This window comes from Durotheca rogersii, assembly GCF_024521655.1.
Source record: "Durotheca rogersii strain YMJ 92031201 chromosome Unknown GGS23scaffold_39, whole genome shotgun sequence".
NCBI lineage: Eukaryota > Fungi > Ascomycota > Sordariomycetes > Xylariales > Xylariaceae > Durotheca > Durotheca rogersii.
In genome coordinates this window covers 214327-235688 of record NW_026251270.1, presented here as the reverse complement: position 1 = coordinate 235688, position 21362 = coordinate 214327, and the positions used below count along the sequence as shown (strand labels likewise).

At 54.6% G+C, this 21362-nt stretch overlaps 6 protein-coding genes across 6 annotated transcripts; 3 read left to right on the top strand and 3 right to left on the bottom strand.

Annotated features, from left to right (window-relative positions):
* Nucleotides 1–660: 660 nt before the first annotated feature.
* GGS23DRAFT_607868 (carbohydrate esterase family 15 protein) lies at nt 661–1851 on the top strand (the record flags this gene model as incomplete). The annotated part of the gene is made up of 1 exon (XM_051520115.1): nt 661–1851. The coding sequence occupies one exon, from the start codon at nt 661–663 to the stop codon at nt 1849–1851; it is 1191 nt and encodes a 396-aa protein (XP_051367711.1).
* A 174-nt stretch (nt 1852–2025) lies between these two features.
* Nucleotides 2026–3398, bottom strand: GGS23DRAFT_348889 (NAD(P)-binding protein). Its single transcript, XM_051513116.1, has 3 exons — nt 3211–3398; nt 2727–3146; nt 2026–2643 (listed from the first exon to the last, which is right to left on the bottom strand). Exons 1-3 carry the CDS (start codon nt 3244–3246, stop codon nt 2200–2202), a joined length of 900 nt encoding a protein of 299 aa, XP_051367710.1. The 5' UTR covers nt 3247–3398; the 3' UTR covers nt 2026–2199.
* A 3215-nt stretch (nt 3399–6613) lies between these two features.
* On the top strand, nt 6614–7657 carry GGS23DRAFT_348128 (membrane-associating domain-containing protein). Its single transcript, XM_051513110.1, has 3 exons — nt 6614–6931; nt 7086–7383; nt 7465–7657. Exons 1-3 carry the CDS (start codon nt 6847–6849, stop codon nt 7559–7561), a joined length of 480 nt encoding a protein of 159 aa, XP_051367709.1. The 5' UTR covers nt 6614–6846; the 3' UTR covers nt 7562–7657.
* A 547-nt stretch (nt 7658–8204) lies between these two features.
* GGS23DRAFT_348155 (Oxidoreductase, molybdopterin-binding domain-containing protein) lies at nt 8205–10480 on the bottom strand. The gene is made up of 2 exons (XM_051513111.1): nt 10329–10480; nt 8205–10265 (listed from the first exon to the last, which is right to left on the bottom strand). The coding sequence occupies exon 2, from the start codon at nt 10235–10237 to the stop codon at nt 8399–8401; it is 1839 nt and encodes a 612-aa protein (XP_051367708.1). The 5' UTR covers nt 10238–10265; nt 10329–10480; the 3' UTR covers nt 8205–8398.
* Nucleotides 10481–12367: 1887 nt separating this feature from the next.
* Nucleotides 12368–15978, bottom strand: GGS23DRAFT_607865 (26S proteasome regulatory complex, non-ATPase subcomplex, Rpn2/Psmd1 subunit; the record flags this gene model as incomplete). Its single annotated transcript, XM_051520114.1, has 3 exons — nt 12368–12697; nt 12771–15780; nt 15839–15978. The coding sequence occupies 3 exons, from the start codon at nt 15976–15978 to the stop codon at nt 12368–12370; spliced, it is 3480 nt and encodes a 1159-aa protein (XP_051367707.1).
* A 1904-nt stretch (nt 15979–17882) lies between these two features.
* Nucleotides 17883–20601, top strand: GGS23DRAFT_607864 (mRNA triphosphatase CET1; the record flags this gene model as incomplete). Its single annotated transcript, XM_051520113.1, has 2 exons — nt 17883–19832; nt 19930–20601. 2 exons carry the CDS (start codon nt 17883–17885, stop codon nt 20599–20601), a joined length of 2622 nt encoding a protein of 873 aa, XP_051367706.1.
* Nucleotides 20602–21362: the final 761 nt, after the last annotated feature.

Below are 21362 nucleotides of genomic sequence, written 5' to 3'. Positions count from 1 at the left end.
CCCGGTGAGTTCCCAGAAAGACGACTAGGCGCTCGTGAATGTAGGATAAAATAAACATCATTTGGATGCGGCTTAGCAGGCTTGGGGTAGCAATTGTATCAATGTCACCCTAGCTACATGGATATTTCACCACGCATCCGCGTGATATTAACCATATTAGCCAACCTCTCCGCATTTGGAAGTGTGGAGGTTACTACGCTGGCCGTTGATCATCGGCTGGTTCCCAAAGTGCCAAGGTGATCTCGGTGTAAGGGACCAGAGCCACCACGCGCGATGATGGGCGCTTAGGCGCGCCACTGGCATCGAACGGCGAGGCGGCAGCATGCGCAAGCTTTAAGGCTGTTATTCGAGGCGGGGTGCGTCGTGGCATCGAGGCTCGTTCGGAACTCCTGGACGAACTAGTTCAACGGCGAAGGGTATTAGACACCCAAGGTCGCCTTGTTCCGATGTCCATCAATATCAACCGGATATTGGCGAAGCGACAGGGGGAAGGGTGTGGCTCGCCCCACGGTCATGCTCGAGTGTGCCGGCACATGTATAGGTATTTAATAAGAGTTGCTCCCACACTCCGAGCCACCATCTTCTAGACACTCGACACCAACGAAGCATACCCACTTCGGAAGCCTCTCCTGCCCTCCCGTTCATATTATCGCGTCCAAAATGATGCGTCGCCTGGTTTCCGTCCTCTTGCTAGGGACTACAGCCTGCGCTCTGCCGTTCGCCGAAATCTACGGGCGCCAGAATGGTACCGAGTGCGCAGTCAAGGGCAGCTACTCGACTGTGAGCTTCGCCAAGCTGCCGGACCCGTTTACCTTTGAGGATGGGAAGAAGGTCGCCAGCAAAGCCGACTGGAACTGCCGCCAGCAAGAGATCAGCAAACTCCTGCAGCAGTTCGAGCTGGGCACGTACCCTCCACCTCCCGACAAGGTCGAGGCCTCGCTGTCAGGAACCACCCTGTCGGTCAAGGTCACGGTGGGATCTAAATCCGTGACTATCAACGCCTCCATCAGGAAGCCCAGCACCACCCCCGGCCCGGCCATCGTCACCATTGGCGGCTCCTCGCTGCCGATCCCGGGAACTGTCGGCACCATCGGCTTCAGCAACGACCAGTTCGCCTCGCAGGCGTCTGGTCAGTCCCGCGGCCAGGGCGCCTTCTACACCTTGTTCGGAAACACTCACTCTGCCGGCGCGTTGACCGCCTGGGCTTGGGGCGTGGATCGTCTCATCGACGGCCTCGAGCAGTTGGGCGCTGACAAGACGGGCATCGACCCCACGAGGCTCGGGACCACAGGCTGCTCCCGGAACGGCAAGGGCGCGTTTGTTGTCGGTGCGCTGGCCAACCGCATTGCCCTCACGCTTCCGCAGGAGTCGGGTTCCGGGGGTGCCGCCTGCTGGCGTATTTCGGACGACGAGAAGAGTAAAGGCCGGAACATCCAGACGGCCGGTCAGATCATAGGCGAGAACGTGTGGTTCAGCCAAAACCTGAACCAGTACGCGACCAAGACTAGCACGATGCCCGAAGATCACCACATGCTGGCCGCCCTAGTAGCCCCGCGCGGCCTGATCGTCTTCGAGAACGACATCGACTGGCTGGGCCCCGTCAGCACGACCGGCTGCATGAAGGCCGGCCGCCTCGTCTACAAGGGTCTTGGTGTGCCCACAAACATGGGCTTCTCTCTCGTCGGCGGCCACAGCCACTGCCAGTTCCCGTCTTCTCAGCAGTCCGAGCTCACGGCCTACATCAACTACTTCCTCCTCGCCGGGACTACAGTGCCCCCGGCTGTCGAGAAGAGCACCGCGAACGTGGCCGTCGCCGACTGGGCCCCATGGGAAGTCCCCACCCTTGCTTAAGAAAAACATACCAAAAGAGCACGGCCTCCCAAGTGCTGGTTATCTCGGAATGCTTAGCAGGCTTGCATCTGTATAGGTATATATTATATATATACATATAGCCGTGTACAATGCCTCTGCGGTATCGAGAAGGGAGAGCGGGTTGGGTGAGGGTGGCGATAAGGGGCACCGGTTACGAAAAAGTGACAGTCGATTTATGGTCGGCTGCTAACTTAAACTTGTATATATCAGGGTGATTAAAACGATACTACGATCACTTCGTGCCGAAAACTCTTTGCCTTTATTAGCATACGATACGTAGTTTTATTCACGCACGGAGACGGGGTTCGGGGGTCGCGTCGCGCTTCGTCAACCGCGTAGCCACTCCCGTAGGGTTGCTGTCAAATCTTCTTCCTTGAGCCCGAGCAGGTCGTTAGCGCTATTCTCTCCTTTGGCAGCGAGGTTGGCGCCGTCGGTGAAGAGGCGCCCGCGCAGGAGGTTGGAGAAAGCACTGTAGTCTCCCTTGCTCAGCTTCTCCACCCCGATCTTCTTCTCCTCAGCGGTGCTGGCGCGCTCTACCTTCCACTTCTCCCCCGTCTCCGCCTCGACGATCTCGAGGATCTGGTTCTGGGTCGGGTTGAAGGACGCGATGGATAAATACTGGTTTGCCGACTTATCCGGCTGCGACAGGATCGCGACAATAGCCCTGCCGATGAAGGAGAGATTCGACACCTGCACGGGTTCGTTGCCAGAGTCGTAGATAGTCGCTGTCTTAGACTTCTTATCGAACCCGATGCTACCGTATTTAAGTCCCTAGGCGGGCGATATTAATATTAGCTTTACGAACGTGCGCGGGGAGACATGTTGGAGACGGATCATTTAACTCTTCAACGTACCCGGTCGAAAAAGAGCCCGGTCGAGACGCCAGTCCAGGTGAACGACGGGTTTTCCTGAGACTTGCTGACGAGATAGTCGACAGTCTTGATTTTTCCTTGGAGGATGTCACCGATGGGGGTGCCGGCGATGATCCTCGTATTGACGCCGAATTCGGAAGGGATAAAACGCTTGACCTTGGCCGCGACGGCGGCGTCCACGAGCGCAAGCTGGCTACCGATGGCCGGAGTGGCAATGGTGGACACCACGGCATCTTGCCCGTCGAGGGCCGACGTCAGGGACTCGACGGATTGGTAGTCGACCTTTTTGGAGACGACGTTGGCCGGGAAGGTGGACGTAGACCCCTCCCGCGTGAGTGCGGTCACGCTGAAGCCGGCGTTGAGGAGTTCTTGGACGACATCCTTACCAACATTGCCTGAGGCCTTCGCGACGGAAATTAGCGACAGCATGTACCAAGGGTATCTTCATTTCTCGTGGAGCGCTCACCCCAACGACGGCTACGTTTTTAATACTGCCTGCCATGGTATGCGTGTGTACGTCCTTACACAAGAGTTGTCTCCGAGGGGTTGTTAGGTTGGCGATGATTCTGTCCGTCCCGAAGAATGCTAGACGAGTAGGGTCAGACTGATATCTTAATAATATCGAGCCTCTTATAACGAGCACTGCCGGGCCTGCAACAGCTGGGTATTTATAATACTACGAGCCGCCAGCCAGGCGGGGATGGCCTAAGTGGGATATATTATAAATAATATTCGCTAGGTGGTATGAGCTACTGTGATTACAAATGATCGTAGCCGTCTTGGCTCGAACTCGGGATGGTTCTCCAGGCCACCTACGGTGATATGGATACCGGGTGGATGTGCTTCGCATTGGGAGCGCAACGTTGGAACGAATAAGTAGATATTTAGTTAGCGGTTGGCAGATTTCCCACATCGTGTGGACGGGTAATGGCGTGGATTGGGTGAGCGACGCGCGGTACCATTGGGCGACGGCGATGAGCTCATCGATACGGACGGGCTCGTGATTTTTCTAAGGAACTCAACTCGGGTCGGTAGAGAGCCCCATCGCCTCTTTGTTCCTCTAACCGCTGCCGATAACCTAAGCGATAGGCTAGTGTGTCCCCGTTGGTCCCTAGTCCCCTCACGGCAGACGGCACCGGTAACTAGTGATATCCCGGATATTAGACAGGTACGCCAAATACCGAAGAGCCCTCTGCCGAAGATAATAACTCACCCCGTCCTCGGAGGGACGGTGTCGTATCATACGGCCTCCCACAAGCCTCTAGTCAACGTAACGCCAAACCGGAAACGGAAATGGTACCTCGACGAAATCCGAAAGTGTTGCAGCCTCCGCCGTCCTGGTTCACGCCGGACTCGATCACCCACCCCCCCCCCCGAAGGAGCTATTACCAACCATAAAACTCTTCTTGAACAATACACAACACTGTCCGAGTAAGATCCCAACTAAGATCATCATGATCCAAACATACGCTCAACCGTTTTTCCTCTTCCTTCTCGTTGCGGTTCGCCTATCTTGGATCACTAATACACGTCTCGCGAAGTATTACCTCACGAGTGTAGGTATATACCTATCCCGTAGGTGACCTCGACGACCTTGCCGAGGAATATATGCTGGCCTTACAGTTAACTAGTCGCCTCTGTGCTTGTCTCCTGACCGTTCATTTTTAAGAGCACTGGTCCGCTTCTCCGTCTTCTTGTTTCGTTCATTATCCTACTGCGTAAAGGGGGAGAGGAGGGGAGGGGGGGAGGCCGTCCGCCTAGGCTACGGTAGGCAATATATAAGTGAATGTTGTTTGCTGGGGAGGACTTTTCAGCCGCAAAGCCCTCCTTATTTCTCGCCGAAACCCTAGCCAAAGATGATTCCTAACCATGTGTCGCGTAAAACGTAGACGCCTACATTCACGCTTTGCGGTATGTAGGCTTATATAGGCTGGTTCAATTACTACGTAACACCATGCAAGACGTCTGTTAAGGAATCTAGCTTGCCACGTGGTGAGAAGTCCCCTGTTTGTAAGATCATATAATCCATGTACGTTTCTAGCGGCCGGATTATCGAGTAAAGGAGGACTCTGGGCCTAATTCTATTGTAGTAGTAGGTCCGAGCCTATCTAGTTACTAAGATGAGTGCCGTTCCCAAATGTCAACGAATGACGATCCATATTTATGAGTCTAGAGGCCTGAGTGAGGCCAGAGCACTCTCGGGCGAGGCATCTGCGACACCCATTGCTATCACCACGAGAAGTTGGCGTTGTTATCTGCTCTCTCCACCTCCCATCTACCACGCCTTAGTTGCGTAGATAGACCTGTTCTCTTGGCTGGCTGTCTTACCTCTACCTATATAGTCGGACTCCACTGCCGAGGGTGCTAACATTATATTTACGATCCCATCACAATGTTGAGACTCGAAGGATTACCTATAGGTATACCCAAGTATGGGTTGCACGGCATCACTTCCTGGTTTCCTTTCTTCATATACCTACGAGAAGGGCAGATGGTTTGGCTGTTTGATGAGCCACCGATCCCGAATTGGCCCCAAGTTTAATGGGGACATCAATCTCGGGATCACCTGTCTGTGGTGATCCTATGCGAAGAACCAACCAGCCTCGGACAGCCCTATATCACGATGTAGGCATTCAGATATCCGTCTTTTTAAGGAAGAGAGATACATGTCGTTTTATGCGAATTATATAACCACCCGCGAGTAGAGACGTATAAAAGTCTCAATACCTAGTCCTTGACCCAACGATTGAGATGAACGTCGCTACCACCCACACCAATTATATGACGAGGACTGGGGGGGGGGGGGGGGGCTATCGATAGCGATATTGTGGTAGGGCGCTTTGTCTGCGTAAACTTGACAATATACCTATCCTCATCTCCCCTCGGAGAACGTGAATGATCACAGCCCCTTAGGATACCTGTCTCCCTACGAATTGTTCATAGGCGCCTAACCCGTCTGCCTACATAGCCGTAGGTACCTTTTAAAGCGTCTTGCGGTAAGGCATAGGTACCTATATATAATGGACCGTACGTATGCGAGGTCTCCTCTCTCTTAGGTACCTACCTGGTACCTAGTACCATGCACTTATTAGGTACCTTAGGTACCTGCAGTATGGCAAAGACGGCACGATAGAAGCAGCTTCGCTGCAGCGAGGCCAAATGCAATTACGTAATAGCTATCCGTGCCTACGGCGGGGTAGCGCTGCATACGTCATAGCTGGCATCCTGGTGGGCTGCGCTTATGGGAAGGCAGGTGGGCGATAACGGCCTAGGGGTGACGAATGACGCACTAGCGGTTGAGGGCCATGTACCCAGGTACCTGCCTGTAGCGACGACAAAGGAGACGTTTTTGGACTGGGAGAAAAAAGAAGAGGAATCGAGACAAAGGATGGAGAGGCATAGGAACATACCTGCCTACCTAACCTCCTTATGTAGGTAGGCAGAGATATCTACACATACGCCACCTACCTGACTCCCTGGAGGTATCTGAGGGGTACCTGCGCAGCGGGACAAGACAATGTACCCGCCGAGCCCCGATCTTGTCCTAGCTAGACGAATCGTCGTCATGGGTGGATCACGCATACACGTCGAGACGGCCGCCTCCCTGAATGCCAACCGCCACGGTTCCCGTGTCATGCCACGCCATGCCACAGGAAAACCTGCGTGGACGTCCGGCGCCGTAGCGAATCAGCACGTAGGCGCCCAAGAGCAGTAGTGGTTAGCTACGCCTGCGGCCGCGGACGGACAGGCTAGACAGTATATATACTATACCTGTTACGCCTTACGTAGGTTACTTGCCCTACAGGCTAACCTTTCGTTTTCCCTCTTGAGCTTGCCCATCAGATCTACCTCGTCGCCGCCGTTGATACGAAAGCACCCCTATACGCACATATCTACCTACCTACCTACCTACCTATACGCGGCTATATCGTGTACCATAGAGCCGTCATCGCCAGCGCGATCCGAGACATCACGAAATCTCCATCGAGGCCACAACCGAGCATCATCGCCCCTACCCATCCTTGCTGCCTCCCAGCACGAGTACGAAAAGAGAGGGAGCTTTCGCCAGAAAGTGTCGTCGCCGTCGTCGCTACCCGCAAAGATGGCGAATCTACACAGATTTATCCCCATCGTCCACGTCGTCGCCGTGATTTTCGCCATTATCGAGCTCGGCCTCACGGCTTATAGTACGTCCCATCCTACCGCCCCCACTACCGCGCTTGCTCGTCGCTGGCGTTAGCGATGCGATGCCGTGCGCCATCCCTGCCCGAGCGTGGGACGGACGAACATATAGATAGGAAAGACAAAGCTGACCGGCGCGCTCCCGTTCGCCACCTCTAGTGTCGAGTTTTTATCGCGGCTGGTACGGGCTTGGGTACTACTCGCCGTCGCAGGTGAACTTCATGATCTTTAACTCGGTCTGGTCGCTGCTCGTGCTGGCCTACGTCGGCCTCACCCCCCTGTACTTTGCCAACGTCTTCCACTCCCTCGCCGCCCTCGCCTTGAACCTCATCACTACCGTCTTCTGGTTCGCCGGCGCCATCGCTCTCGCCGTCCTGGTAGGCGGACCCTACCAATGCGACGCCAACACCTACTGCGGCGCCTCCGAGGCCGCCGTCGCCTTCGGCTTCTTCCTCTGGTGAGTCTCTTTTTCCCTGCCCCAACCGGAACAGAGAAAGGGCACAGCTGACCCCGTCCCTTCTTTTCTCTTGTGGTGTAGGGCGTTATTCACCTTCCTTGCCGCTCTCGACGGTATCAATTTCCTACGCAGTCGGGGTCATGACGTCAGCAAGCCGCAGGCCAACCCTGGTGCATGAGTGTGAATACCCCCGTATACAGACTGCCGCTATTCCTCGAAACGGCCCCCCCTCCTCCCTAATAATTACCATCTGTGCCGTCTACTACCGATAATCTGCGAGTGTCAAGTTGGGGAACAATCCCGGCCGTTTGGCCGTCGGCTGGCGATTTCGCTCTTGTTTCACCTTGAATATTTCGGCTGGATCACGCAATGCGTATTACACCATCCAACTGTCGAATGCCGATTTTTTTTTCTCAAGGGGTTGTCTATTCTCCCAGTTGTGCGCAGGTGTTCTGGGTTGCAGGCGTTATAGGCGCCAGCGGTTGGGAAAAACACGTTATCAACATGACGATTTCCATTCCAGGGGTCTTATGTAGGGTACATTTTAATATCTATACCCCCAGTCTCCCTTTATAGGTGACGTGCGGACATACAACTGATCACACACACCCACATACGTGGAGGGCTCCCACCATACTTTTTGAAGATGATCGGTTGCGCAGGCCACTCTTTCTGTCGACTCGTTCTTTTTAAGTAGAAGCGCAGATATACCTACATGGCGAAGAGACTCTTTTCGATCTGCACCAGGTCATTAATACGTGATAAATATCAGCTCCATCTGATGCTCACCGATACATAGCACAGTAGTGCTCGTGTGAGATAGACACAATGCATTTACCTAAACGGGCGACGAGGACGCTCGAAGTCGGGTCGTCCATGGTTCGCAACCAATAAACCTGCCTTATCCAGCACGACGCAAACGCCATACGCTATGCAAATTGATTCCCCTCCGTCTGCGATGTCGTGCCGTGTTTTCTCGACCAGCCTTTTTAACCTACATTTACGGAAGTGCTTGTTACTCTTGATCCTTACCCTCCTCGCAGCTATGCTGGGCAGCGGCGAGGTCGAAATCGACCCGGTGCCAAGCGGTAGCTAGATTTCCCCGCAGGTTATATATGCTCTTGTGGGATTCGGGCTGGGTGTTGTACGCGTCGTCTGTGGCTTTGACGACGAGCGTAGCCTTGGCTTCGCCGTGCGGATTTTTATTGGCGCCGATCGTGGACAGCCCGACTTCGTACTTCCATCGCTTCCAGCACCACACCTTGCTTCCCCTTTCTAGATTGGTGTCGTCGATTAGTTGCGCCTGGTCCCACGTCTCCCCACCGTCGAGGCTGACATCGACACGCTGGATCTCCCGCCCCCCGCCCGAGTAGGCATAGCCCTCGATCTGGACAACTCGGTCACCGGCTGACTCGGACTGGCCGCTCCGCGCATCCGATTCCGTGTTCGTGCTGGGCTTTAACCTGGTTCGGGTGATGGCGCTCGTGACAGGCATCACCTGGATGGCCTTATACTTGTCCCAATCCTGTTTGGCTTCGTTCGGGCCAAAGCACTTGTAATCCCGGCGCTGCCAGGTCGTGTTGCTCTCTTCGTCGCTTACCACAATCTTATTCACCCATTTCACGCATCTCGCCGCTACATGACCCGGAACGATTACCCTGACTGGGAATCCGTGATCGCGCGGGAGGACTGCGTCGTTCATCTTGAACGCTAAAAGCACGTCTCCCATCGGGTCTAGGGCGGCCGCGACTGGTATGCTTGCGCCGTAGGCCTCCAGGCCGGAAAACTGGACATGCTTCGCGTCTTCTCCCGGATCCTCCAGCGACAGGCCGGCATCAGCGAGGACGTCCCGAAGCCGTACCCCTTCCCACTTCGCGCAGCTGATGGCACCGACCGTCCACTGCAGCCCGTTTGTCTTCTGCGCGTACCGTGTCATGTCATTGCGCCTGTTGCCGGAGCACTGCAAGACGGCTGTCACAGCATGTTGCTGGAAGCGGGCCTTGAGGTCCTGGACGCTGTAGACCTTGCTTTCGCCATCGGGCAGCTCGATCGTAATATTATGGTTATCGGACTCAGCCTCGTCCACCACAGGGACCCACATGTGGTTGCGGACATAGAAGACCTCATTAGGAGTTAGGAACGATTTGGCGAGTTCGTCATTCGGGGTCTCGGCATTGCACGGCTTTTCCGTCAGCATTCGCATCCTCGCGTCCCTGGCGGGGTCCGCGACGAAGGGATCTTCGATGTGATCACGTAACGGTCGCCCATCCTTGAGGTCAATTGGGTGGACCCTTCCGACAACATACTGTTCGAGGATCTCTCGAACGTAAGGCGACTTGTGAATAGAGAATATATCCCAGTATGGCTCGATGCTGCCACCGGCGGCGCGCAGAATGACTTCGCCTCCGGGGTGGGCAGGAACCCAATCCGTGATGTCGTACACTTTGTCCTCATATATGACCCAAGGGCGCTCGGATTTGGGCCCATGCTGTTTGACTTCGGCAAGCCGGTAGCGCGGCAAGCCGCCGTCACTGTCGCTAGGGGAGGAAGAGGCCGCATCTTGGGCTATCCGGATCGGGTCGTCAAACGGCTGGAGCGAGGCAAATAGTATAGTGAATATCCCGCCACCAGCAGCAAGAAAGGGAAGAGGCCGCAGACGACGGGGATTGGGGAGCCTTGTCGGTACGGCCTTAGATGATGCCGTTCGGATGGCAGTTGGGGGACGAATTGACCGGGCGCAGAAACTGCTCGATTGCAGCGGCTCAAAGGTCTGGGCGTGACGTAAACACGGCCTCAGCCCCCGCGTCACCTTCAACAAGTCCCAGCCAATCTGTCGCAAGACTGGTGTGGACATGATATAAATCGGAGAAGCTCTCCAAACTCTAGCCCTCAAGTCAACGGGGACTGGGGTGCTTCGATGTGGTGCCCATAACCCCCTTACTCACGAAGACGCGTGTCCACATATACGTCGTGGTAGATGGCGAAGGGCTCGACTCGTGCAAACCGCCCGATATTCTTGTTAGATAAATCGGCGGTGCGCGTCCTTCGAACTCAGGCGACGGAGGACGAGAGAGAGGATGGACGACGAGGGAAGCCGGCAAGGTGAGGTCAATACTGGATTGCCTCCTGCCTTCGATGTTTAGGGATATTGCTGCCGGATATTGATATAGCCGCGTACCACCGAACGAAGCGGAAGAATACTTGGAGAGGAGGGAGAGAGTAGCAGGGGCGAGAAATCGAGAAAAAGAGCGAGGGAGGAAGGAGAAGATGAGAAAGGCTCAGGGAAACGGCTGCTGAGAGCGGGAGAGAAGGATGTCGTTGTCGGTTGCCGGTTGCCGCCAACCTGACCAGCCGATATCGTGTGCGAGGCACTGACGGAGAACAGAGAGAGATAACGAGGAAGATTTTAAAAGGGAAAGAAGATCGATTGAAGGAAGCGAATGCATGGAGATGTGTTGGGATATTCTGAAGCGGATCAAGATAATGAATGACTGGACTTAACCGCAAGGACGGCAAATCAACCTGCCTGCCGGTTCGGGGTCCGGGCACGTAGTCCCCTCGAAGGAGTTTCCTTGGAGCAGTTTGTTTTCCTATGGAACCAACTCGTCCCACTTTCTCTGTCGGGAAGTCTTGGTATCCTACCTTTCTTCTTGCTCCCCTTTTTCTGTTCTATAAAAAAGGGAGGAAAAGGAAAATCGATCCTCTGGCTCGTTCAGAATCTGATGCGGCCATATGATAATAACGGTGCCCAGAGGGAGTCAGGCGAACGGTTGGTGCTGTTTACAGAAGGTAGATTAGCGATTTGCAACAGAGGGAATAATAAGGCAACATCGGACACGGATTGTGGATATTGCACGTAAAGGGAAACATAATTCAGCTATGACAGGCCCGCAGCCATTCACCGCCAAAGGCCCCCCCGTGTGTGTCGGTTACCTGAGGCTTTAAAAAATTGCCCTTTGAGAGACGTACCTAGGTTCCTCCTACGCACCTAAGCCTCTGCTGGCATGGAGGCACCTACAAGGTCCACTGCCTGCCGACCTCAATTAAGAGAGGTATGGAGTACCCAAGCAGGTAGGTACCTCCCAAGGTAAGGCTGGTAGGTAGGTACCTCCTAGGTAGGTAGGTAGGTAACTCGGACGCAGTCTGCACCAGATACACAGCCCTTAAGGGAGAGCTGACAGCCACGAAGAACGGCGCCACAGGTTCAATGTTGGTCGTTCTGGTCCCTCCGACTCCCGGCACCCCCACGGCATTCGGGACCGACCGCCGACCGGGTTGGGTTCGCTAATACCTGGTGGCGTCCTCGTGTTACGTAACCGACAGCCATAGACAGCTCCGTAACGGCGCGTGGAACAGAAATATCTTCCTCTTTCGTAATACTGCCTTGCGACAAACAGCGGAGAGATCATATCGATGCACATAGCAGTAGTGCCTGGTACCTCGGGCAGGTTAGGCGTTAGGTGGGTTGAGGTACCCAAGGCATCTAATTATAGGTACCCACCCCACGCGCCTCAATATCAGCCTTCTATTATCAGTCTTACTCTCCAATTTTTCAATCCGAGTTACGCCTACAACTTATGCCTGTTAAAGAAATTGGCTTGCCCAAGTACGTATAGAGAGGACATACATTCCCTCACTGTCGTATAGTTTCAAGGACCCTGCCGGAATTTCGTCAATAATGTTCCTATGTAGGATGAGGGACGTGGCTGGATACCGCTTGTATATGCTCGTCACGACTGGTCGTGGATCTACCGTATCGGCTTGCCTACGCAATGCAATCATGGTCCGGCGGATAGGCCCGTGAGACACAAGTACATCTTTAGTCAAAGAGGGCGTGGGTCAGTTTTTAGGAACGGCTACCCGTTCCGTCGTGTAATTCATTGCTGTTTTCCTTGCCTAGAGATTCCATAAATGGGTATGATTACATGTGGCGGTTCGTTCATCTCGATAACACTATACTTTACCAGTGGTCGGAGAATGGTCCCTACTCACTCTCCTCGTCCTCTGTGAAGTATTCAAAGTCGCGAGGCGGCTGCGCCTCTTCGTCTCCTTCGCCATCCTCATCGATAGCCGTCAAAACTCCTGCCGCCGCTGCGGCTCCCGACGTGTTGGTTCGGCTGGGAGTGGCCAGCCGGTCCCGCCCTCCTAGCCGGCTAAGGATTGCTTCCTCCATCGTTCGAGGGTTGCGGTTGGGAGCGGTACTGCCACCAGCTATAGGAGCCTTCTCCGTTGCCACCTTCTTCAGTTTCTCTTCGATAATGACCTTGTCCTTCTCCGGTTGCATGTCGTGAAGCAGTATTGGACCCCCGGTAGGCTATGAAAAATTTTAGCAATATGAAAGGGAAAAAAAAACCCCCCCCCAGCTGATAGAAGGAGTATCATCTTACCAGGGGACCGGGCCTCACTAGCTTAACCGGCCAGTAACGTCCCTTAACCAAACTGATATACTTAAGCTGCCCGGGGAGGACGCGACTCATATTCTCGATGTCATAGCCTGGCTTTTCCTTCTCGGACTTCTTCTTAGTGTCTGCAGGAGGCGTGGATGCCTCCTTATCGCCTGGCGCGGGTGTCTCGCCTTCCTTCTTGTCTTTGTTGAGGTCGCTCGATTTCCTCTTCGCGTCTACATCCATCTTATCACCGCTCGTGCCTGGCTTAGAAGTAGTTGGGGTGGCAGTCGCGTCGATATCCATGCTCTCCCGTCGCTGTGCCCGTTCCTTCTTTTGCGCTCGGCGTTTGGCTTGGGCAGTCGTCGAAAGGATGGCGGTCGCGATCATGGTCGGACCCTCTTCGGCTTTGATCTCCTGCTCTGGAGGGTAGTCGAAAAGACTCGGCTTCGTGGCGCAGTGGAACTTGACATCGATAATGTCCAGGTCGTGATCAAGAGCGATGATTGAGGTAGGACTGAAGGCCAGTGATAGGAAATGGGTGAAGGGGAACCAGTACCAGTATTGGGTGAAGACGGCCATCCCGACGATGCCGGCCATATTGAGATTGCCTGTCTGCGTTTGCAGGCCGATCGTGCAGTTGCGTCCACCGGCGTCGATTATGCCGAGGGCAAGGGCCGCACCAAATTTTGTCATCGCGTCTTCGTGACGATCGCCCACCACCTTCTTGAGAGTCTTGCGAATTGACGCAACCTTGGGGTTCATCACCTCGTTCTGCTGAATCATAATCATGGCCAGGGCGATCAAGGCTCCCTGTCTTACAAAATCGGTAGGATCCTTCATCATGGGCTCTAGCAGGTCGATAGCCTCGTCCAGCCCGGTTCCGGCGCACGAGATACCGAGAGCCATGGCGGAACCGTAACGAACATGGGGGTTGTACGACTCGGAGAGGAGCTCAACCATGCGGGGGACGCTGCCGGGCTTACGAAATAAGATGAAGCCCAAGCTCATGACCGCGATTCGGCGCACGTCATCATTCACGTCGCTGACAGCGACGTGCAGCAGCTTCCGAATTGCTTTGTTGCTACCGGTGCCACAGTAGGCCATCGCCACAGTCATGATGCCGCCGTATCGCAAGGTAGGGTCCGGGTCATTCAGGAGACCTTCGATCATGACGTCCGCACCCTCCTGCTGGCCGTACATGATCAGGGACATGCCTAAAGCCAAACCTCGCACGCTCTTCTCGTGAGATGTCTCGTGCGCGTAAGCGACCATGTCCTCCAAAGCTTTAACATTGCCAGTGCCTAACATGATCAACCCCATTGAGAGGCCAACAGCCTCGCCGTTGAGCGCAGAATCGGCGTACAGCACGGCTTTGAGATTCTCAAAGATCTCTTCGTTCCCGCTCGCCATACCGGCAAGTCCAAGGCCCAGAGCGCCACCGTGCTGGATAACTTCCTCCTCGGCAGCTGTGAACTGCGTCTTCAGGTAATCCAACGCATCAGCGCCATGGTTGGCGTGGATGAGACCGTATGCATAGAGGGCGCCGCCCTGGGAATAGGGTGAGCCGCCACTGATACCGCCAGTGCCTCGTGGGAGATAGGGTTCCAGGAGCTTCCTTGACTGGGAGAGGTTTCCGCGGTGGATTACACCAAGTGCGGCCGTTGCGGTGAACTTGGACCAGTTGACGGCTTTGCCGAGCCACTCCAGATTGTCCCGGAAGAACTTGTCGTTGGTAGTGCCTTGGTTCATGAAGGCATTGCAGAATGTGACGGCAGTGTGGAAAATGGAGTTTCGGCCCTCGAGACTATCCCGAACCTTGTTGAGAATGCTCAAATCGGTGTGATTGTTACGATAGAGGAACTCGAGATTGAGCTTGATCGTTTTATTACCGTCGAGGATAGAGCGGATGTTTCTGTAAATGGTAATCTTCTTCTCATCCGCCTCATCGGGTTCAGAATCAGCTTCGCCGGTTTCACTGCCTAATAAGGGATCCCTTTCTGACTCCCCAACGGACGGGGCATCGTTCTTCTCGACAGGGGGATTAACCTTGGGTAACCCAGAGGTGACCTTACCCAGGAATTCCTGCGTGCCGTTATCGTATAGGTCGAAGGCGAACTGGTAAGCTATGGCGGTAGCTTCTACAGTCTCGGCTTTGACGAGGTGTTGGATAACTGTGCGCGCTTGCTCGTTTTTGTTGAGATAAACAATGCACTTGGCGATGGAGAAGTAGTCGGGATCCTTAGCCCGGCCGCTGGTGAGAATATCGAGAACGAGCTGTAGGATATCATCCCGGAACGCTCGTTCTTGGACTACATCCATGCATATACTCAAGCAGTAATCTAGCAGCTCTTCAGCAGGACCCATAGCGTCATCCTGTGTAGACTTGCCCTTGTTGCGTTTGTAGTCGTCATCAGCGCGCTGAATAACTTTGCTGACCACATCAAGTCTCTTTGCTTCGACGGCGATGCCGACAACCTGCTGATAACGTTTTTCTTTTAAGCAGCTCTCGAATAGCCGTTCAATCACTCGGTCGATGGCCCGTCGAGTATCGAGCTCGCTATTGGTCAAAGCGATAGAAGACGACCGGTGCTGCTTCTTCTGCGGTTCGAAAGAGGGATCGATAATGGTGTTGTCGACGGAGGCTCGGGAGAGGAGGGATTTGGACGGCAAGGTCGACTGGGAGAAGGGCGTGGTGGGGGAGATCAAGGACGAAGCGCTACCGTCAGCGCCTGTGCTGGCGAACGCCGTAGCTAGAGCCGGGAGGGCGGTGTCCTTGTTTTTTGTCTCGATGACGGTGTGGTCCCCATTCTTGGTGGCAATGTAGTGATCGACACACTTGGATATGATGGTCTCCTCAAACTCGCCAGGATTGTCCAGTTTGAATAGCTCACCCGCGGCCAGGGCAAAAAACATGCTCTCGTCGTAGGCCTGGAGGTGGTAATAAACTTTGGCAAGAACAAGGGCAGCTAACTTTCGTTCGGGAAAGGCTTCGTCCTCGTACAGTGCCTCGCTGGAAGGGGGGTGGCTGGTCAGCATCTGATAGTACAGGCGTCCGGGGGAAGGCTTACATCTGACCGAGAGCGCCGGCGACCTCGAACCAAACCGTGTCGATATCGTCGTTAAGCGTCTGCAGGGCAAATACCTTGAGTTCTGGCTCCTCGTCGGCCAGGAAAGCCAGCACACCCGTGGCAGTGACCAGGCCAGGCATCTTGAAGCTGAGCCGGCGCACCTGTGAACGATTAATAGGACGAGAGGGCGGCTGGGACCTTCCGAAGATTCGGAGCTGATCTGAAGGCGGCGACGGGAGCTGATCAAAGAACGTGTGTAGGGGACAGAGGCCCGAAGCTGTCGATCGACCAGCTCAAGTGAACGGGTGGACGGAACGAGGAGATTGCGCAACCGAATCTGGCGTGCGTATCGCGTGTCGAGTCGCAGAAAGCTATGGCGTTCTAGGATCTATGAGAAGAAGGAAAATGTGTTGAATCAAGATGGATCAGGGTATGTATGCATGCGCGGCAGCGAGCTGGGGCTTGGGGCGGCTTACGTAACTTGGGTTGGCTACCACGTAGATAGTAGGTACGCGGTACATTGGGGACCTTACCTCAGGAAGGCTCCAAATTGCGAACGGCACAGACCAATTTAATGTCCACGTCAGGCAACCTCTGCCTGGCCCGCCCTGGCCGCCACAATTTATCTGTTTGGATGTACATGCATGAGGTAAGAGAAGTATATGAGGTACCTTAGATACCTTCCTAATGTACTCCCAGGTTACTCCCAGGTTACCACCCGGGGTAGATCAGGCGCCAGATTCGCGCCAGATTCGCGCCAGATTGTACGCACGCTCATAGCCCAAGGTACCTTACATATACCTCATATATATCAGATACTTACATACTTGTACCTAGGTATGGACATACCGGAGATGGCTCAACAGGAACGGCGCTCGGTTTAGGTGGTACCTCCTGGTGTAGGTACGCCGCGCTCAGGCCTTGGGCGGTGCAGTCCGCTAATGGACGTGCACGTTCCCCATTCTTGGCACGAATCCAAGAGGTACCCGCACCGCACCAGACGGGTCCCGGGTACATCTTTACTACCTAAGGCTGGGTTAGGTAGAGGGGGAGAGGGGGAGGGAAAGATCCAAGCTCTCTACCTGAGGTTCAATTGACGAGAAGGAAAACTGCCCTGGGTTAGTACATACATACCTGCTGGCCTCTCAGTAGGGTTAATAAGTTCGATACCTTCTACAGGCCGGCTCGATTCACCATGCCACCACACCCGCACCCGGGCTGCTTTCGCATTTCATCCCTGGATTCTCTTTGTTCACAATTCTGCGAATTCGGTAATGCCTCCAAACCACCTTACCAATTCGCATTCTTCGCCGCCGCGCAAGCCTAACCGTCGCATTGCTTGTCTCCAGTAATTCCACGTCATCCAGCTAGACACAGACGGCGAGGCAGAAGCGGAACCACACAGGCGAGAATAAGAAGAAAAAAAAACCCCTGGCATCGCCAACTAGCCGTCCAGCGAACTTAGCAATGCGAAAGTGATCCCCGACTCGCACGCTATCGGACCCTAGAGCCGAACCCAAAAGAGAGGGAGAGAAAAGACGAGAAAGGGGACGAGGAGAAGACGAGAGACCAACGGACCGACGAAGGGTCAGCCTTGACATCCCATCCGCCCGCTCCACTCTCATCCGTCGGCCTGTACCTACATGCTATCCAAAGCAGCAGACAGCCATCGCCAACGCCGACAACGCATTTCTCATCCCCTTTCCTGACTACGTAGTGGCGGAGCGCGTCACCCGAATGTGTCGATGACGCTGAATTTTCCGCAACTTGAGACGAGTGAGAGTGATCGTGCGCGCAACTGATAGGGTGTGTGGCGTGCGAGTGCGTGTGTAGGTGTAGGTGTGTAAGCGAATGGTCAAGAGCGAGCGAGAACGAGAAGAAAAGATAATCCCAGGGAAGAAAGAAGACGAAGGTGAAGGTGAAGAAGAAGACGAAGCAGGCGACGACGAATATCTCTGGGTCCCTCGTGCGCTAGTAGGTGTGTCGCAAAACGGACGAGGCCAACATGGAGAACGCCCGAAAAGCAAACGGCACCATCGTGAAAATGGATCTGCGTACCATGTTAAACGATCCGAATGGGGACGCGTCGAAAAATCAGCAACCACCACCTCCGTCCCATCAGCACCCACCCCCATCATCATCATCGACATCTGCGACGCCGACGCCGACTTCAGCTACTCCTGCGACTCCAGTCCACGCCGGCCTTCCTCCTCAATCCTTTAGAGACTATCCCCATCCGATGCACGCCTCTCCCGTGCCGCATACCCTCGAGTACTCCTCCCCTACCGCGCCTCCCCTGTCCTCCTCCGCGCATCCAGGCTCTGCTGCCGCTCTGTACTCGTCGCCGACCTCGTATAACCCACCCGCCAACGCGTTCGCAGGCAGACCCCCTGTTCCTCCACTCCAGCCTCCGGGTCCACATGACATACGATCCCCAAGAAGCGCGTCCATATCGGGGCCGTCCTCTTACCGACACACACCGACCTCATCCGCCAGCACCGCTAGTGGAGGTTACCCATTTCCCCCAACTCAGCCGCCTGTGAGCCCCGTGCAGCGGCATCAGTACGGCCCACCTAGCGCTGGTACGGGCACGGGATCATACTCTCGCGACAGCTTCGCCGTGCAACACCCACCCTCTGGCGCTCCAGTTGCACCTTCTCGCAACCCCGTTTCCTACGTGCAGGGTCAACCACCGGCCCAGCCGCCGCCGCAGACACCGCCGGTTGGAACGCCGGGCGGTGGTCACCAATATCCCCCCCACCAGAGGTCACTCTCCATCCAGTCGACACCGACGCCTACGTCTGCTCATAGTCAACCAGGCTCGTATGGGCCTCCTCCGTACAGCCAAGGCAGCCCGATTGCGACGACACACAGCCAAGTATCCCAGGTTGACCATCTTCAACTCCATCTTCAACTTCAGCACCAACACCAACGTCAATCTTCGCAGCCTCCGACGCCTCTCGGGCCGCCGATACCAGTACCCGCGCGGCAATCCCCGGCCCTGAGCTACCAGCAACCACCAAGCCCGTACCAAAAGCGAACCACCCCATATCCTCCGCATCCTACGCAGACGTCACCTCCGCCACCGGCCCCGGCCTCCATTCCGCGCTTATCCAGTAGCAGCAGTCACGGTCCCTACGACACGGTAACCGAATCGCACCGCAGGTCACGGTCCCGGAGCGGCCGCGAAAGAAGTGTGAGTGTCTCACCAAAAACACGTGTTCCCAGCCTGCCCAGCAGCACTGGTCATCGCCCTCTTTCCTCCGGGGGTGACGCAGATCCCCACCATTCACAACATAGTATCCCACAAGCTCCTATCGCTATTAGTACGATGGAGCCCCAACGTGCCTCCATTCCATCGAAGCGGAAACTAGATCAGGACGAGGCGGAGAACGAGCAAAGAGTTCCCCCCCCTCCTCAGTTGAACGGAAATCACATGGTACCTCGGCAGAAGCGCGTCAAACACGACTCACCTCCCGTATGGGCTCAGAGTGGCAGACGTCGACCGTTGGTGACAAGTCGAAATTTCTCGTTGAGGCACCATAGTCGCCAACCTAACGCCGGCGGTCTCGTCAACGGAAACAGCCGTCACGACGGAAGTGGAGCTCCCAGGTCGGAGCATGCCTCTAGACACACTTCGCCCGAAGCTACGAGGTCCGTAGGTAGTGTTAAGCCAGAGGAGCCAAGTCACGCAAGTACCAAGGAGCTTCCGACCTTCAACGGCCAACCATTCCCGTGGGAACCCAGCATCGGAAATGAAATCCCGAAGAACATCGTTTCCCGTGAAGTCGCCGATTTCTTGGGTATGAACGTCTTGCAATTTCCTCAGTTTGCCGAAGTGCAAAGCCGAGGCGTACAGTTCGAGATCGAGGCTAGACTGGGCATAATCATTGACAAGATGACAAACGATCGCATCAATATGCCGTCGATCAGAGCTGGCGAGTGTGTACTGGGGCCTAATGCCAGAGTCCAGTTTCGCAGTTCCATGACCGAGGTAAGCCATGTGGGAGACGACCCCTCCCTGTATCTCTCCCTCTTTGCCCCCCCTACTCTACCAACCATTTTTCTAACGAACCCCCGTCGATGGGCAGAGCCAACACTGTGAACTTAATGGTTTTTTGAACGAACAAGTCAGGGCTTCATTCCCTCGCAACCCTACGGCCATTTCCCGTGTACAGGTGCAATATGTCCACCGCCGAGAGGTTGACCGATTTTTCGAACTCCCGTCCCAAATGCGTCAGCGGATACCAGTCTGTGTCTCCGGTCTACTACAGCAGAGCTCGCCCCTAAAGGCACGAGTAACATATGACCAGAAAACTGGAAAAATCCTGGCTAAGATTATCAAGGCGCGAATTGGCAATCTTAACATACACTTCCCCCATTTGCCTCTAGATTGCCGCATCGGCATCAACCTTGAATGGGATTGGGACGGGCCGGCAGAGGAAATCGAGCTTAACCAGATACCCAACAAGGAGCGCCCCCCCGACCGTATCAAAGATCGGCTTAGCTACGCCCACGGTCTATATCAAATCGACTTGACGCAGGTGACACAGGGCCACCCTACTAAAGGAAACCAGGGACCGCTGCCACAAGCAGGCACCACAAAGGAGCACGAACTCGAGATAGAATTAGAGGCACGCTCTCTAATTGAGCACGGTCGTCTACTCATCGAGGACAAGCCGAATAGATACGAAGACCTAGTCGACGGCCTCGTCAATAACGTGCGCCTGCTTGCCAGACGCTGCCCCGAGCCGCATATCTAAGCCTTTCGGAACTATCATGATGCCATACTACAGTCTCAACTAGAGAGCATGTATTATCAATTCCTACATAAAGCAATGAGCGGGTTAGGCGTGTTCAGGTGCTATCGGCGTTCCTACAGTGATGGAGGAGGGAGGCCGGAAGAATATTTTCCGATTTGCTCATGATACCAAGTCAAGAGTTTGGCAATGAACCCGTTGGAGGGCCAGATTGCGTTGGGTGCAGCAACGTTGGTAGCACGACCGGATGGAATAAAGTAATTGCCTGTTTCCTGCTCATGCTCATTCTACCATACACTACTCGGAGCTGAAATGTACTACTGAGGTGCTTCAGGGTCCGGACGGCATTAGTGATCACCACGACTTTCCCTTCAATATACGTGTTCATGAGTGTAGCAGTGGGAGAAGTGCTTCCGAGTTTCCGTCTAGGTGGTCTAAGGCTATGTGGGTTCTATCACGCAGCTTGCTCTGTGGAAATCATAAAAAGGATGCCCCTTTGGAACTATATGAAACCTTCAATCCAAGATGAGAAGGGAAAAGATAGTTATATCCTATTTTTCTGTCTATCCTAATCCCTAGGAGAAGCTATTTAATGAAGAAGCGATCCTCGAGAATTATAATAAGGGGATATACTTGGAATAGGTTTAATTTAACTAATAATTTTATAAGAGGTCTCTTGGGTCCTTGTCTTCTTTTAAGTTCTACGTTCCCTTTTCGTTCTAATATAACCCGGAAGTACCTCTGTACCTTTATACCTTAGTACC

Excerpts from the sequence above, each read along its gene's own strand:
- GGS23DRAFT_348889 (XM_051513116.1), bottom strand. The coding sequence starts at position 3,246 with ATGGCAGGCAGTATTAAAAACGTAGCCGTCGTTGGG. Across the intron at positions 3,147-3,210 it reads AAAACGTAGCCGTCGTTGGG|GCCTCAGGCAATGTTGGTAA; the intron begins GTGAGCGCTCCA and ends TCCGTCGCGAAG. Across the intron at positions 2,644-2,726 it reads CCGGGCTCTTTTTCGACCGG|GGACTTAAATACGGTAGCAT; the intron begins GTACGTTGAAGA and ends TCGCCCGCCTAG.
- GGS23DRAFT_348128 (XM_051513110.1), top strand. The coding sequence starts at position 6,847 with ATGGCGAATCTACACAGATTTATCCCCATCGTCCACGTCGTCGCCGTG. Across the intron at positions 6,932-7,085 it reads GCTCGGCCTCACGGCTTATA|TGTCGAGTTTTTATCGCGGC; the intron begins GTACGTCCCATC and ends CGCCACCTCTAG. Across the intron at positions 7,384-7,464 it reads GCCTTCGGCTTCTTCCTCTG|GGCGTTATTCACCTTCCTTG; the intron begins GTGAGTCTCTTT and ends CTTGTGGTGTAG.
- GGS23DRAFT_348155 (XM_051513111.1), bottom strand. The coding sequence starts at position 10,237 with ATGTCCACACCAGTCTTGCGACAGATTGGCTGGGACTTGTTGAAGGTG.